The sequence below is a fragment of the Crotalus tigris genome, unplaced genomic scaffold (genome assembly GCF_016545835.1).
Source record: "Crotalus tigris isolate CLP2741 ecotype Arizona unplaced genomic scaffold, ASM1654583v1 scf7180000017567.3851432, whole genome shotgun sequence".
Taxonomy (NCBI): Eukaryota; Metazoa; Chordata; class Lepidosauria; order Squamata; family Viperidae; genus Crotalus; species Crotalus tigris.
The window spans coordinates 827,951-845,162 of NW_024096477.1; the positions used below are offsets into that span (position 1 = coordinate 827,951).

At 37.0% G+C, this 17,212-nt stretch overlaps 1 protein-coding gene across 6 annotated transcripts in view; it reads right to left on the bottom strand.

Moving 5' to 3' along the window:
- The window catches only part of SMOC2 (SPARC related modular calcium binding 2), a 130,628-nt gene that overhangs the window by 33,532 nt on the left and 79,884 nt on the right, over positions 1-17,212 (bottom strand). For all 6 annotated transcript variants that reach the window (XR_005557483.1, XM_039349792.1, XM_039349802.1 and 3 more), the window contains exon 9: positions 12,582-12,664. Coding sequence is in view for 5 of the 6 variants with exons in the window: in XM_039349792.1 (XP_039205726.1) it covers positions 12,582-12,664 (83 nt within the window). In the remaining variant the exon portion in view is untranslated. The remainder of the gene's footprint in view (positions 1-12,581; positions 12,665-17,212) is intronic.

Below are 17,212 nucleotides of genomic sequence, written 5' to 3' on the forward strand. Positions count from 1 at the left end.
TCCAAGAGACAAAATGTGAACAGTGAATTGTGCTCTAATCAGTGGCAGCTCAATATGGCACCTCTGAACCCTACTAACTGATGGTTCCACCTTCCACCAAACACTTGCATTTTCAGAATGATTTGGAAGGAGGAAAAGCATTGGTGCCCATAAACTTTTATGCCCTAAGCCAGGGTCTACTTAGCTTTAGGATAAAGCCAGCCCGAACTGTAATATATGGAAACATTAGAATGGTAAATATGCCCAGCTTGTATCTCATATTTTTGTGAGATATGTTCAACACTGTTCAGATGAGATCATAGTAGTGGGAGAAATAATGGAAGTAACTTGAAATTAGGGAAAGAGTGATGAGCAAACAGTGGAAAACTTGAAAAGAAAAAGAATCTTCACAGACTTAAGGAGGAAAATTATGGAGGTAGGACGTGAAGACTCCTGAAAGAAATAAATTAACTTTGAATTATATCTATTTGGATCCCAATGATAACCAATCGTACCTGTTTAAGGTACAGCAGTTTCTCTCATCCAGAGCCAAAAATCCATGAAATCTCACGAAGAGATTCTCTCCCTCCATGGAATACTTCTGCTCTATTTTGGAAAGCCAATGGCTAAGGGGTCTGCGTTTCACAAAGCTCAGACTTACGAAAGTCTTATTTTTACATTAGGATAAAATGAATCTTCTAGGATGAAGGAAAGAAATCTAGTGTATGTGTACATGTAGGAGCCTATGATATGTATGTGTGCTTATGTGTATGTATACACACAAATACACATATGAACACATATATACATTATAATTAGCGCTACTAGATCTGGGCTACCAAAATATGACTACTAGGTAAAAATGGACTGCTGATAAGCAAGCTTAAACATAGCTTCTAGTATAAATCACAAAAGAGGCACATTTATTTCTTTCATTTATCTTTAAACCTCTCTTTCTTTCCTTGAAATGGGAAAGAAAGATAAATAAATTGTAATTCTTTGCAGACATTCAGATTTTTCTAGGCCAGACCTGGTAGCGCTAACCATAATTTCGTAAAAGTATACATAAGAAATGGATTGTTTTCTGTTTTCTCAAAAATGCACATTGGATTTGCATTTCTTAGCTTGCAAGAGTGATTTCTAGAAGCCACTCCTCCCCCCACCACAAACCTTCTCACTCCTTGCTACAGTCTTACAAGAAGTAACTATTAAGCCAAGCTTGCCCCATGACACCCCACAGTTATAGATGAACGAGAGCTGACAACAATGAAGCATTCACCCCGGTGCCGGCAGAAATCTCCAAGGCCAGAGCTCAAGCAGCTGAGGAATTCTACAAAACAAAGTTTGCACTGTGGAGAATGTGGCAAAGTTTTTAATCTCCCAGCATACTCCTTCTTCCCAAATGACCCTGGTTTCATCAATTTACCTGTCTGTCTCTGGGAAATGAATGACCTTCAAAAATAAACACAACTCTGGACCAACAGCAAACTTTAGCTTTATAAACACTAGAAATGTTTTGGTTTACAATAGGATATGCAACTTTTTTTTCAGAGATGTTCTAGGATTGGGCTTTTTAATATTTTTTTAAGCAGTTTCTTACTTAACAAAGGCTGCTTCTATGAGGCATGGCAGCCTCTGAGCCAATCCAGCAAATCAAGGAGAACACCTGTTTAGTAGGAACAGTTAATCATTTTAAAACCCTGAGAAATGAAAGTCCCACAGAACTTTGCTAAAGCCACTAACAAGCATTCCAACGATGCTCGGTGCTGTGGCCCTGCAGAATTACAATGCGTCACTTGTTTTATATAGACACAAACATAAAGGAAGCTACACCAAAAGAGAAATAGGAATAACTCACATGTGCCTCTGTGTTGGCTATTTGTGGAGACATCTATGGCTGGACACAGGCTTGATAAATGTAGAAGCCAAAGATAAATGGGTTGCTCCATAAATTCATGCAATTTAATATATATTTCAGTGGAAAATTATTTTCTTAGGGCAGTGTTGAGTATGCATAGATCTACATTCTGTGTATATAGATGGGATACTTCAGAGATGCTACCTGATCTCTGCAATAAATTAATGCTGGCCAGTATTGCTATGGTAATTACCATTTTGCACATAAGAAAACATGCAGCTTCATAAAACCAGAGAAAGGGACAATTTGTTGTGACACCTTTCTGTTGCATTTTCTTAGAGCCATGCCCTCATCACTTCAACAGTGACTGGCGATAAAGCCAATGTTAAGCGTTTTCAGCTGGTTACTATTTACTGGACTCGATGAAACATATGTATTTGAATGAATGAATGAATATATACAGTAGTGTCCAAAATTGTGGAAACCTTTTGGGAAAAGTGTATTTTTGAGGTTTTTCTGAAGCAGGACCATAAAATTATATATCAAGGGAAAGATAATTTAATCAAGAATGTAACGCAACAAAGTTTGTTCAGTTATCTGTACTGTATTCTATGAAAAGTTATAGCCAAATAACCAGAAAAAGGAAGCACAACTTGCTTAGGTTGATATCATGTAGCTTTCCTTCATCGGATTGTAGCCAATGAGCATGAGTGTTTAGAGAGCCAATCAGGTGTTATCTTGTTTTGGCAATGAGCCAATCAGATCACAGTAGGATTCAGTTATCGATGTCATGTATTGAAGCTGAGAGGTGGACTTTGTCATTGTTATGTGATCGCTATCAAGTATGTTGGGTTTTTTTGTGTTCTTTCATTTAGTGAGCTTGTAAAATGTAATAAAATTAAAGTAATAGTGCAAAAAGTTGACTGGTTGCCCAGAAAGCAATGTAAAATAGTATTATTAAGTGAATAAGGCTACAGTTATAAAGAAATTAGAAGAAAAAATGGTGGAAACTTAACCAAAGGTGGCATTTCTACTGTACACTTTTCCACAATTTTGGCCACTACTGTATATGTCTGTTTCTGGGTGTGTGTGTGTGTATGTGTACAATATGATAAACAAACCACTTCAGTTGCTTTGTAAAACCAGCATTGTTAAAGCAAATATTATCTATCTAGAGATGTTTATTTGTCTGAAATGGTATAGGGTTTCCTGCCTGAGCAGGGGGTTGGACTAGATGACCTCAAGGTCCTTTCCAATTATTATTATTATTATTATCGATCATCGCACAGTCAGCCAGATGTTCAGACTGGATTTGGCATTTTGTCTACCTATCGAGTCGTTACCCAGGACCTGGGATAGGCAGATGTGGATGTTTGATGGTATTACAGATATCGTCGCAGGATGGAAGCAGTTCCTAGGCTGCCTTTTGCAATTGGCCGCCTTTTGCAAGACTAATAGCGAATTTGTCAATGCCAATGGTGTTCAAGTGGTGTCCAGTTGTTTTGGGATTGCACCCAAGGAGCCTATGACTATTGGTACTACCCTTGCTTGCTTTTGCTACAGTCTTTCTATTTCTATTTGTAGGTCTTTGTATTTTGTTATCTTCTCCAGTTCTTTCTCTTCTATTCTGCTGTCTCCAGGCACTGCCACGTCCACTATCCAGACTTTTTTGTCTTTCTTATCGACAATTGTTAAGTCTGGGGTGTTATGTTGCAGGTGCTTGTCTGTTTGAATTCTGAAGTCCCAGAGCAGTTTAATTTTATCATTTTCTATGACTTTCTCTATTTTATGATCCCACCAGTTGTTTATTATTATTATTATCGATCATCGCACAGTCAGCCAGATGTTCAGACTGGATTTGGCATTTTGTCTACCTATCGAGTCCTTACCCAGGACCTGGGATAGGCAGATGTGGATGTTTGATGGTATTACAGATATCGTCGCAGGATGGAAGCAGTTCCTAATAAGGCCGCCTTTTGCAATTGACTAATAGCGAATTTGTCAATGCCAATGGTGTTCAAGTGGTGCTCCAGTTGTTTTGGGATTGCACCCAAGGAGCCTATGACTATTGGTACTACCCTTGCTTGCTTTTGCCACAGTCTTTCTATTTCTATTTGTAGGTCTTTGTATTTTGTTATCTTCTCCAGTTCTTTCTCTTCTATTCTGCTGTCTCCAGGCACTGCCACGTCCACTATCCAGACTTTTTTGTCTTTCTTATCGACAATTGTTAAGTCTGGGGTGTTATGTTGCAGGTGCTTGTCTGTTTGAATTCTGAAGTCCCAGAGCAGTTTAATTTTATCATTTTCTATGACTTTCTCTATTTTATGATCCCACCAGTTTTTGCTTACAGGCAAATGATATTTTTTGCAGATCTTCCAATGCACCATTGTTGCTACTTTGTCATGCCGCTGCTTGTAATCAGTTTGTGCAATCTTCTTGCAACAGCTTACCAAGTGGTCCACTGTTTCTTCAGCTTCTTTGCATAGGCGGCACTTACTGTCTGTTGCTGTCTTCTCAATTTTGACTTTGTATGCATTTGTCCTTAAGGCTTGGTCTTGTGCAGCCAGAATTAGTCCCTCGGTCTCTTTCTTCAATTTTCCTGCTCTTAGCCATTGCCAGGTTTTATTATTATCTGCTTTCCCAGCTATTTTTTTCATGTATTGGCCATGTAGTGCTTTGTCTTCCCATGCCTCTATTCTGTTCTTCATTTGGTCTTTCTTGTAGGCCAGTTTGGTCTCTCCAGTAGTTAGTAAGCCTTCCTGATATACTAATTTCAGTGCATCTTCATCATTGTTCTTCAGATATTCTTCCAAAGCCATTTTTTCTTCTTCAACCATCTGATGTACTTGTAGCATTCCACGCCCACCTATTTGCCTTGGTAGATAAAGTCTATCAATGTCACTGCGTGGATGAAGGGCATGATTCATTGTCATTATTTTTCTGGTCTGCCTATCCATTGCTTTTAGTTCTGCTTGAGTCCAGTCCACTATTCCAGCTGTGTACCTAATGACTGGGATTGCCCAGGTGTTGATTGCCTTTATGGTATTTCCTCCATTGAGTTTGGATTTTAAGATCTTCTTCACTCTCTTGATGTATTCACCTCTAATCTTTTTCTTGACTTCAGTGTGCTTGATGTTGTCAGCTTGAAGGATACCCAAGTATTTGTAGTATTCTTCCTCATCCAGACTCTTAATGTTATTTTCGTGGGGCATCTTGATTCCTTCAGTTTTCACTATTTTTCCTTGTTTGATAGTAAGTGTGGCACATTTGTCCAAGCCAAACTCCATTACAATATCTTGGCTATATATACGGACAGTGTTGAGCAGCGATTCTATTTCAGATGATGTTTTTCCATACAGCTTCAGATCATCCATATAAAGGAGGTGGGATAGTCTGGCAGATGTTTTTGATGTTTGATAGCCATGTCCTGAGTTATTCAGTATTGTTGACAGAGGAAACAGTGCAATAACAAATAGTAATGGTGATAATGAATCTCCTTGAAATATTCCTCTCTTGATATTAACCTCTCCCAGCCTCTCACCATTGATCTGCAACTGTGTCTTCCATTGTGCCATCGATCTTTGCACAAATTTTCTGATGTTTCTACTGACTCCTGTTATTTCTAGGCACTTTATTATCCAATCATGTGGCAGAGAGTCAAATGCCTTTTTGTAGTCAATCCATGCAACATTCAGGTTGGTCTTCCTTCTCTTGCAGTTTTCCAAGATCATTTTGTCTATTAGGAGTTGATCTTTTGTTCCTCTGCTGTTGGGGCGGTTTCCTTTCTGCTCAGGTGGAAAGAGATTGTTTTCAACTAGATGCTGTTGCACTGCATCAGCTACTACACCAGTTAGTAATTTGAAAGTTGTTGGTAAGCAGGTAATTGGCCTGTAGTTACCTGGTGTTGCCCCTTTTGCTGGATTTTTCATTATTAGGTAGGTTTTCCCAGTTGTTAGCCACTTTTCAATTTCTCCTCCTTGTAGTATATTGTTGAACTGTTTGGCAATGAGTGGGTGTATAACAGTTAGATGTTTCAACCAAAACCCATGCAGTTCATCTTCACCTGGTGCTGACCAATTTTTGATTTTCTTTGCTCTTTTTTCTACCATTTTTGTTGTTATTACTAGTTCTTTCATTTCAACTTCTGTTTTATTTGCATCCACCTCTTTTAACCAAGCCGCATCCTTGTTGTATTTCTTTGGGTTATCCCATATCTGCTTCCAGAACTGCACTGTTTCTTCCTTGTCAGGTACTGACTGATTCCTTGCAGTTTCTCCATTGATGGATTGGTAGAAACGTTTCTGATTGGATTGAAATTGGAGGTTCTGCCTATAGTTTGCAATTCGAGCTTCATATCTACTGATTTTCCTGGCTATAGCTGTTATTTGTTGCTTTATTATTTCCAGTGCTTCCTTGATCTTCCTTGTTTCTAAGTGGTATTTCTTGATTAGGTATTCTTTGGTCTTCTTGTTCTTCAGCTTCTTTTCTTTCATCTGTTCTAGCTTGCTTGCATGTGATCTTAACTTGCTGATCTTATTTTCTAGTCTAACCTGGGTAAACCTTTGCAGTTCGTCCAATTCTGTTTCTGTGAATACTTTATTTCGTGTTATAAATCGGCGTTGATCTGCTAGTCTCTGTTCTGTTATTTCTGATTCTGGATGTTGTTCTTTCCAGAACTGGTGCATTCGTTTTAGATATCCTCTTCTTGTTGGACTTGATCTGTAGTAACAGATCATTATTTCTTTGTTTTCCATCACTGTGTATCTGCGACGGGTAAACACCTTTTCTTCCAGTAGTTCTGCAGCTGCTGGCCCTGGTTGCTCAGCCAACAGTCCTGAGTCCTGTAACCCATTTTTCACCAGATATCCAGGAACTCCAATATCTAGTGCGGACCTTGTTAACCCGGGCGACGTCCGAGCCGGTATGGCATTCTGAAATTTACGTCTCACCATATTTTTTATGGGAGAGACACTCTTTGTCTGACTCCTCTGATGAGACCTGTCCAGTATGGTTGAACCTCTGGCATAGCTCTCATCTTCCTCAGAGTACACAAGCCCCACAACCACGTCAAGGTAGTGCCTCACTGGGGGATTATTATTATTATTATTATTATTATTATTATTATTATTATTATTATTATTATTATTATCGATCATCGCACAGTCAGCCAGATGTTCAGACTGGATTTGGCATTTTGTCTACCTATCGAGTCCTTACCCAGGACCTGGGATAGGCAGATGTGGATGTTTGATGGTATTACAGATATCGTCGCAGGATGGAAGCAGTTCCTAGTAAGGCCGCCTTTTGCAATTGACTAATAGCAAATTTGTATTATTATTATTATTATTATTATTATTATTATTATTATTATTATTATTATTATTATTATGCTGTACTTGTTACTTTGGTTTCTAATATTGAAATAAAACACATTCAATAAACTAGCTTATATCACAAATTAAATTGGGATTGATTTCACACACACCATACATCCTTGCCTTTTTATAACTGGCTGTGGATTTTCAAACTATATGGATATGATTCCGAATAGTCCTTCAAGTTGCCTAAAGTGGAAAGCAATAAACACTCTGCATATACATCTAAACAAAGGAGTACTATTAAAAAGTTAATGATGTAATGCAACAAATCTTTAAATATATGAACACGTCTATTCAAAATAGCTTAAGGTGAGTGTTCTTCCTACAAGAAGAATATATTTCTTGCCATAATAATCTTATAAAATTCTATTGATACTGCTTTTTATTTTTAAAAGTATATTAGAGTTTATCCCTTGATTTGCAACCTTGCCGAAGTGAAGTGCAAAAGCTATTCTCCATTTCCATTACATTTGTTGGAAAACCTTTGAAATGCCCCAAATTTGAAGTGGGGACAGATCCTTCAAATTGAAAGAAGATGACCAATAAGGCCAGGCAGCAAATGGAGAAGAAGGGATTTATAATGATTTTCTGTTGCCTTTGAGAGTATGCCATTTCTTAGGCCATTATTGATTTAGAACAGTGTGAGAGGTTGTGGTTTTATTAATAAGAATAGCTCACACCTTTATATAATTATGAAAACATAAAAATCAGATGCTTACAATAGCTAGCTTATTGTATGTTCTGCGAACAATTGTACAATGAATCAATGGGATAAATTGGGATTTCCAAGAATACCCAATTATAAACTTCATGCCTCTCTGAAATCTCCCAAGCCATTTAAACCGAAGAAACTCAATTCTACACAGAATTAAAATACTGTAATTATAAATGCAGCAATATTTTCTAAGGTAACAGTTCACAACTTTTTTGACTTTCCCCTATCAAACTGTTCTTCCTGTATATAAGAGCATCTTGTTGGGCAGATCTCACTGATCTGAACCAAAGGACTAATTTTAAGTAGGAGAAGTGATGAGATTTGCAGACTGCAATATTAACCAGGCTGAAGAACTATGATGCTTCACAGCCAAGTACCACTTCTTTAAACTCCAGTATATAAAACAAACAACTTGTTTTGAAAGACTTGGGGAGAAATGGCTCAAAACCAGTTGGCATAAGTGTTAGTGGGGATTAACATTTTCAGGAATTTCCTGCAATGATTATTGAAATATTGACAAATTAAGTCTATTGTGAATGGAGCTATATTTCTTATAAAAGATGACATTCATGTCTATTCTGCCTCTACTGAGCTTCAGTTGACATGCTATTGTGATCTTTTCTCAGTCAGATAATCTATTATTTTTCTCTTAGGTTATTGCAATACTTTCTGCATGTGGCTGATTTTCTGTTGGCTCTCTTCCCCAACTGAGTGCCTAAGGAATAGCTTCTGAAAGGCAAGCAGGTTCAGGTTTATCTGAGCCTTGGAGGAAAAGCTGTTCCAAAGAGTAGGCACAGCAAAAAGAGAAATCTGGTTCCACTCAGAGTTTATTACATCAATAGAAAGTCAAACACTCTGAGTCAAACAGTCCTACAAATAACTAGGTCTTTTACCATGAAGGCCTTTATAGGTAACAAACCAGTATCCCGAGTTGCATCCGTAACGTTACTGGTAACTAGTGCAGCTCACAAAAATAGCCTTGTTCAATAGATACATCAAGGTGCTCCTCTAATTACATGTGCTGCTGCATTCGGGACCAGCAGCAGTCTCATGCAAAACACATTGCAATAATCCAAATGAGAGATGACCAAGACATCAGTGGCAGTCAGTTAGGTTTCCAGATTTGGGAATGGACACAGCTGCCCACAGATTTCTGCAAAGGCTCTCTAAGCCATGGCTGCCACCTGATGAATCATCTCACTGAGAAGCCTCTCATGGACATTAAATAGAAATGGGGAGGAACCAAGGAAAGACTGGGCATCTCTGTCCATCAACATTGATGTGGACCAATCTTGGAGGAAACTTTTGCCTCCCACTCCCATCCCTCTAGTCAAAGCAAATAGATACTATAATCAAAGGTACTGGAGGCCACCAACAGAGCAAAAAGGGCCAGGATTGATGTACTCCTCCCCCTTGTGATCCCACCAGATATTATCAACCAACACAATCAGTGCTGCTTATTTCTTAAGTTTGAAGACTGATTAAAAAAGACCCAGAGTCTTCTGAATCTTCAGCCCCAAAAGCCTAAGAAGGGAATACTGGAAGTGGATCAGAAATTATGTGACACAGTTGGATGCAGTACTAAATTATAATTAAAACAATTTAAAAATAATATGCTCACTTAATTGGCATTATAGATGCTTTATATCTTATAAATATAAAGCATGCAAGTTGGCATGCAACTTGCCATGCCCCAGAATTAGCAACAATTTACAGGAGACGCATTAAATTTGCTAATATTTCAATGATCATTGTTGAAAATTCATAAAAATGTTTTTTTCTTTCCTCTAACACATATTTTATTACCACTAAAACTTATGCCAACTGGCTTTGAGCCATTTCTCCCCAGGACTTTCAAAGCAAACTGTTTATTTTATATATTTGGGTTTAATGAAGTGGTACTTGGCTGTGTAGCATCATAGTTTTTGAGCCTGATTAATATTGCAATCTGCAAATCTCATCACCCCCCCCCCTATTTAAAATTGGTCCTCTGGTTAAAATCAGTGAGATCTCCACAATAGGATGCTCTTAGATAAGAGAAAGTCAGAAAAGTCGTTCTTACAGAACCATTACATATACTGTGCTGGTATCTCCCAGGCTCAAAGTGAGGAAAAGAATACCCTATGTTTTTTAGCTCAAAAAAAAAAAAAAAAAAAAAAACCCAGATAAGAAAAGCTTAGAACAACCTGTGTTCTGCTCTAAGCAGATTTTTCTGGTTTTTATTTGCCAGTGTTATATCTATGAGCTTCCATTGCAAGCAGCCTCCAAAACTTGGCCTAAAATATTTGAAGAACAGATGTGTTGTGATTACCATGATGTCTGACTCCTCCTTTACGTTGCCATGAACATTTCAAAATGTAATATATTTGTTTGTTTTATATTTTGTCTTTCCTCCAGAAGTATAATACAGCACATATTGTCCCACTGCTCTCATAAAAATAACTTTATATGAAAGTTTGAGCTTCATGCAAATTATTTTAAGCAATTATTAAGAAATACAGTACTAAGAAATTGTCCAATAAATACCATCAGTGAAAGAAAAATAAAAGAGGCTTTCAGGAAATGGAATAATGACAGTCAAAGATCACTGCAAGGCTTTGTTGTTTCTTGTTTACAGTAAACTATACTAAGAGTAAAATCCAAGTCTTTACTATATTAAATGGTACTCCCGGGCCATTACTCATAGTTATCTCTTCTAACTCTAGTATAGAAAATGTCCCTTTAAAGATTTACAGATATACAGCTGTATTTCAAATAGACAGCATGAATTCTCATAAGTTAAAACACTTATTTAAGTACTCAGCCTGTAACCTGCTTGCAAGTTAAGTTCTTTTTAGTCTTTTGGTTAAACCTGATGAGAAAGTTTCCCTCTCTTCAGCTCCAGAAAGGAAAAAGAAAGAAAGAAAGAAAACAAAACTGCACTGATGATCAATTCTGAGATAATGCTGCTAAAAAGAAGGCATGTATTTCCATTAGACCAAGATAAAAGATTGAGCATCATTGCCAGTCTTTTTTTAATCCTCTTGCTTTTTCCCCCTACTTTTTTTTTGAAGTTCAATATTTTAAAAATAAATATGTAGATTAAAAACTGATTGCACATCCCATGTGTAGTCCCACAAATTGCTTAGAATCTGCTGAAGATGCTGAATTTGTTTTTCTCCCTCACTCCTTACCCATCCACCCCTTCCATCCATCCCAGGTCACAGCCATTTTAGTCTGATTTGGTATTTAAAAATAAGAAAAGGTTCCAGGTTAAAAGGAAGGCATCATGAGCAAAAGTGCAATAGTTACAAGCACACGAGCAATCATTGGAGATAAACTTACTGTAGCATATGTTTTTGTAGCATTCACAATCAATTGTCCAAATCAATAAATACTATGATGCCTTATGCCAGATATAGCTTGTATATGTATAAAGTTTAAAAATAGTTGCTAACTGAACAGAAGATGCTTTCCCAGTAGAATTATGGCCTCTTTTTGTTCAATTTTTGGTTTATATTAAAACCCAAAATATTAATTTATATGAAATAAGTGGAATTATATTTACTCATCCCACTTTGAACTGTACTAAAGAAAAATAAATGCTTCTGGGCTTGAGTAAGTTGACTCAGCAAAAGGCTTTAAATTTTGGCTTAACATGCTGTGTCTACTCTGTACAATATTATGGAGAAAATTACACTTGCTTAGAGTATGCTGTTGACATTCAGGATGTGGGTTTTAATATTTAAATCCTTAAAGAAGAGATGTGGAATTTCTAGCCTGCAAGCTAAAACAAACAAACAAAAAAAAAAAGATGCCAGGGAAGTTCTCCATGGACTTACCAGCAGATTAGTTCTGCTAGTCCACTACTAAAGTTTTAAAAGTTTTATACAGTGGTACTTATTACTCTATTATGAAACATTATATACGATTTCTTTTAAAAATCAGAGTTACACACTAAAAGCATAGAACTGATGAGCGAGAGTTGTAGCTGAAATTGTTACTGAGCTATTCATAATCACCTCAATAACAGTTTCTTAAGTCAGTCTCTAAGAATGAAGAGACATATGTATACTATATACCTACATACAGGTAGAACTCAATTCCACCTGTGTTCATTACATTACATTTGCTTTCCCAGCTTAGGTGAGATCCTATTAAAGTCTTTACTTTCCTCCCTTTTACTTGTTTGTTATCCTGATTTTGGTACTTTATAAGTAATTCAAAGTGGCAAAAAAACATACTCCTTCTTCTTGGTCTCCTCAAGGATCACTCCCACAGTATGTAAAATCTGCAGGAAGATTATTCTGTATATTTATTTCTTTATAAACTAGTACACAACCACAGTATAATAACCAAGCAGATGGTTCTGCTAGGCCACTTGGGGAACTGACTCCATTGTGAAGTCACAGTTGTGACTTGGATCCTGTTTCATTGCTTTCAGTGGCAAATGGCAAACACAAACCATTTGTGTTGAATCAACAACCCACCCAGCAATACAGTTTCCTTTATACTTACCACAGTTTGGAATATGGTTCCAATGGTACTCAGACTCAATGCAGCATAACAATATTTCAGACATTTTTGCTTAGGAGTTTTAGATATGAAACCCCTCTTCAAGTTAATGGAATGAATAAACATTCTCCCCAAACACCATTTATTATACACTAACCTTGCAGTGGGCGCCCTTTGAACACGTCTCTTGTGTTGCTTGGGTGAGCTCTAGCACTGTTATCACACTTTGGCTGTTCATATCTTAAGGGAGTACAGGAAGAAGAAAAGGCATCAAGCTAATGCTAATTTAATTTGAAAACTCTATCATTTCAACAGCTGTGTGATCACACTGAAACTTGGCAGAGAGCTTGACTTACTCTCGACTCTAAAATCATAGTCACACATTTATTCACATGCCAAATAAAGCTCATTCTAAAAATCCATTAATTCATGCTATTCTACAAGATAAGAATTCCTGGGCTTTTGCTCTCCTCCAAACCTCTTTTCATGAATGACTTCTAAGTGTTTATTTCATAAAATTCTGCAGGTACTTCCTTGAGTAAATAAAACTGTTATTCAAGTGGTAACTCAGTCTCAAAACTGTTAATATCTTATGGTACAGGTAGACCTGGACTTACAATCACTGTGGCTAAGCAAAGTGGTGGTTAAGTAAGTCATGCTTAATTTTACAATCTCTTTTGCTTAATGACTGACTAGTTGTTGAGCGAATCATGTAGTATTTAAGTGGATCTAGCTGTCTCGTTGACTTTACTTGTTGGAAGCCAGCTAGGAAGGATACAGATGGCAATCACATGATCCTGGGATGCCGCAACCTTGTAAATACAGGCCACTTGCCAAGTGTTCACATTTGAAAATGCGGCTGTGGAGAATACTGTGATGGTCATAAGTACGAGGATCAGTTGTAAGTCACTTTTTTCAGTGTCATTGTAACTTTCAATGGTCACTAAACTAATGGTTGTAAATCAAGGACTACCTGTATTATAGAATTACTGCTATGCCTCTTCTTTCTGGGATTTACTTAAGATGTGCTTCAGATTTCAAGTCAATTCCTCCAGACTCATTGAGACTATAGCATTCAGAATTCCCAAAGAGACATAAGATACCGACATTGAAGGGGCATTTAATACGTAGACAAAATTGGCCATGCAAAGAAGCTCCACATATCCAAATATTATATTACTCTCAGTCAAAACTGAGATTGATTACCATGATAAAGGCTTTTAAATGTATACAGCTTTTGGGGGTGTGACTTAGTCCCAGCATCACATATTTTAATTATTTCTAGACATCAAGAATCTAAAGTAATATAAGTAAAGTGGACTTTAATTTTATACTTGAATGCGGTTTTGATATTTAGGATATACTTCATGCCATGCAGTTGATTTATTTTTTCTTTGCAAGTATCTGGGTAAAAGAATGAAAGATGCTTTCAACACATTGCTTATTAATTGGATAGAACCATGCCAGGCAAGTAAAAGTGAAATCGTTCCCAGGAAATGTTTTTAAATCTCAATTCCCTGAAGTATATTGGGGCAAAGAGGAAATATCTCATTTCCATATGATATTCAGAGTGTATTATTAAATAAACACTAATTTAGGGGTAATTTATTGGTTTAGCTTTCTGCCATCGTATTTCTTATATTGATGGCAGAAAAATGACTAAATATGTTAGAAAACTACTTGTATCTAATATATGCATTGTACTTTATTGTATTTCTTATTTACTTGTGGCAGGGACCTTCTAATTTTCAAATGCTGTATAATTAAATGAATGGCAAAGGGACTGATAACAGAGTCTTTTTCCCATCACATAATGCGGTGTTTCTCAACCTTGGCATGTGGACTTCAATTTCCAGGATTCCATGGGTGGCTGGGGAATTCTGGGAGTTGAAGTCCACATATCCTAAGATTGCCAAGGATGAAAACACTGATATAATGACTTTTGAATTCACAAATTGAGCACTAAGAATATTTGAACAAATCAGTCTTCTAGAATTCCTTGGCAACTGATTTTTTTTAAATCTAATCTCTGGGGAACAATGTGATCATCTGCTGTACAAAAATGGACCAGACAGAGGGGAGGTAAGTGATTTACTCTATATTCCAATGTTTCATTTTCCCTACTGACTTTCTGAACTTTGCACTTTGGTTCTATATCTGTGTCTGATGTAAAATATGGCTATGGGATTATGTGTGATGGAACAAAAAATCACAACATAAATACACACATATGGATATATGGGGGAGATGCAGAGTTGGGGGTTAAGTCTATGTAATGTTAGAAATTGTAATAAAATTTAAGGAGTGGGGGAAAACTCTTTCCAGGCCCTTGAAACGAAACACTATATGTTTTGATACTGTTCTGGTCATGAGAATAATATATTGTTGGGATGAAATAAATAGTCCCTGCCTCCAATGTTCAATTTATCTCCTCATTGTGTGAAGGAAATGAACATTTCTGGAATTGGCTAATAGCCCAACAGATATAAGCTGCTCCATGAAGGTGCAATGCAGTTTCATGCTCGGCTTAATAGGTCCCTATGGGTGAAAGGGAATCCTTTAGAGTAAGAAGAACAGAAGCTGTTTTGATAGAAAGCTTTGGATGAAGTGGATTGTAATTGCTGTCACATGGCTTTTTTTAACCAAGTAAAGAATGACAGAAAAGTCTTTCAACTGGGTGCTCTAATGTGGCATGTGGCAAAGAGCCTGATCTCAAATTAATCTGATACACCACTCTGCATTCCTTCCCTTTTTCTGCTGTCCTTCAGTTTCTCCATTAAAACCTGCACTTCATGATTTTACTTTCAATTCTTCCTACAATTCCAGAGTTGTGTTCTATCAAGCAACATAACTATCTCAGACTTTAAATGTTGAATATCCACAGTTCCTAACTGCCTTAGCCAGGCTGGTTAATGGTGCAAAATGCTGGGATCTGTAGTTCAGCAACATCTGGAGAAACTCTTGCTTGATGTTTTTTTTTTTTCCTAGCAAAAGTAACAACCAGCCAGAAGGAGAGATGAAATATGAGCTTGATTTACAGTATTTGTTAAAATTCTGCCCCTGACCTTTTTTCAGGGTGCTGGGTGGGGGAAGGGGATTTCAAATGGCAAAAATGTTTTCCATGAGGGCTTAGTTCTGGAAATGGAACAATAGTATATAATGCCTTCTGAGCACTGAGTAATTCTGGTTTTGAGCAGAATTAATAGCAGCTGTAGCAACAACAAATCATATTGGATCAGTTCTCAGTAAACATGAGAGCTAGAAAATTGTTTTTAAAATGACATAATTAAACTTCTGACAAGAATGCAATGTATTAATGTTTATGGAATATACTGCCTACGTGCCATCAAAATATACCTGGAAATGTGAAGAAATGAGACAAAGGGGAAAATTCACCTTTTTAGTTTTAAGTGTTTCTTAATCTACATAATAATTACCCTTATCACGAATATTCAAAATGTAGTCCAATTTACCAGGTAGTATATTTGGAGTGGAAAACTTTGGTCTTTGAATTATAATTTCCACAATTCCTCATCACAGGTCATATGGCCTCTGCCATATAATCTGTCACAACAAAGTCTATAAAAACCCTCGGGCTACCTTAAAAGTGTAAGAAACACAGGCTCTTGTTATAGCAGGCTGACATTTCCAGAACAAAAGAGGCAAGTATAAGGCAGAAATAGAGGGATCAAATGAGATCAAATGAGGCTCACTGATTCACTCAGTTTAGAATTGTTGACTTTGTCTTTGCAGAGTCTCTGATTACAATCATTCTATGTCCTATTTGGAGATGTAGGGAATTAAACGTAAACTATGCTACTTGCCGCACAGCCCTTCCTCAACTGAAATTGTGAGTGTGAGCAGATATTCTACAGTTTACTCTCCAAAGCATTGTTTTGAATGATCTGCTTTTCAAACTATTTGTGCTTGTATCAAGCTAAACACACTGCATTAGTTCCTGGTGAGCTTCCATACAAGCATTCCTAAAGACGCCAAGCCCACATTGTTGCTTTTGGAAAGTGATATTTTGTCTGCTTTGTCTGCTAAATAAGGCTCTCAGCTCTTTCCCCTGCTTCTGGCTCAGTTGACGCTCATGAACTTCAACTTACTGTTTAACAGCATATTAAAAATATTGTTCTCCTTTCTACTAGTTCCAGCAGTGCTGCTCCATGGGAGGTTAATCATGTGAAAATGGGCTGAAGGAACCATTTCTGGGAGAAAATAGAAAGATCTTTCTGACGCTACATTTCTTTTCCTATAGTATATGGATGCTGGCAGAACTGATTTTTTTTTCCCCTAGTTAACCCATTTTTCTTCTTGTATTGTCCCTTTTTGCAATATAAAAGGCTTCACAATCTTAATTTTTTTCACATAAACTCTGAAGTTTGTAAAGGTTATTCCAATTTTATAGTAGAGAGTTAAATTCAGAAACAGTGATTTCCACAAAATCATATTAAGAGCCCAGTAGTGAGCAAAGATTTGAATTAATAAGAAAGCTGAAGCCCCTGACTTTATTACCTTCCTGGTTTGACAGTTGCTTAATAACATCACAAGTGCTGCCTTGCTTTTAAGCCTGCTAATAATTAATGAGAAAAATCCTATGAACTAGAGCAGCGGTCTTCAAACTTGGCCCTTTTATGACTTGTGGGCTTCAACTCTCAGAATTCCTCAGCCAGTGTGCCTGGCTGAGGAATTCTGGGAGTTGAAGTCTACAATTCATAAAAGGGCCAAGTTTGAAGACCTCTCAACTAGAGCCAGATTTAGAGATAATCACCATCCACTATTTCT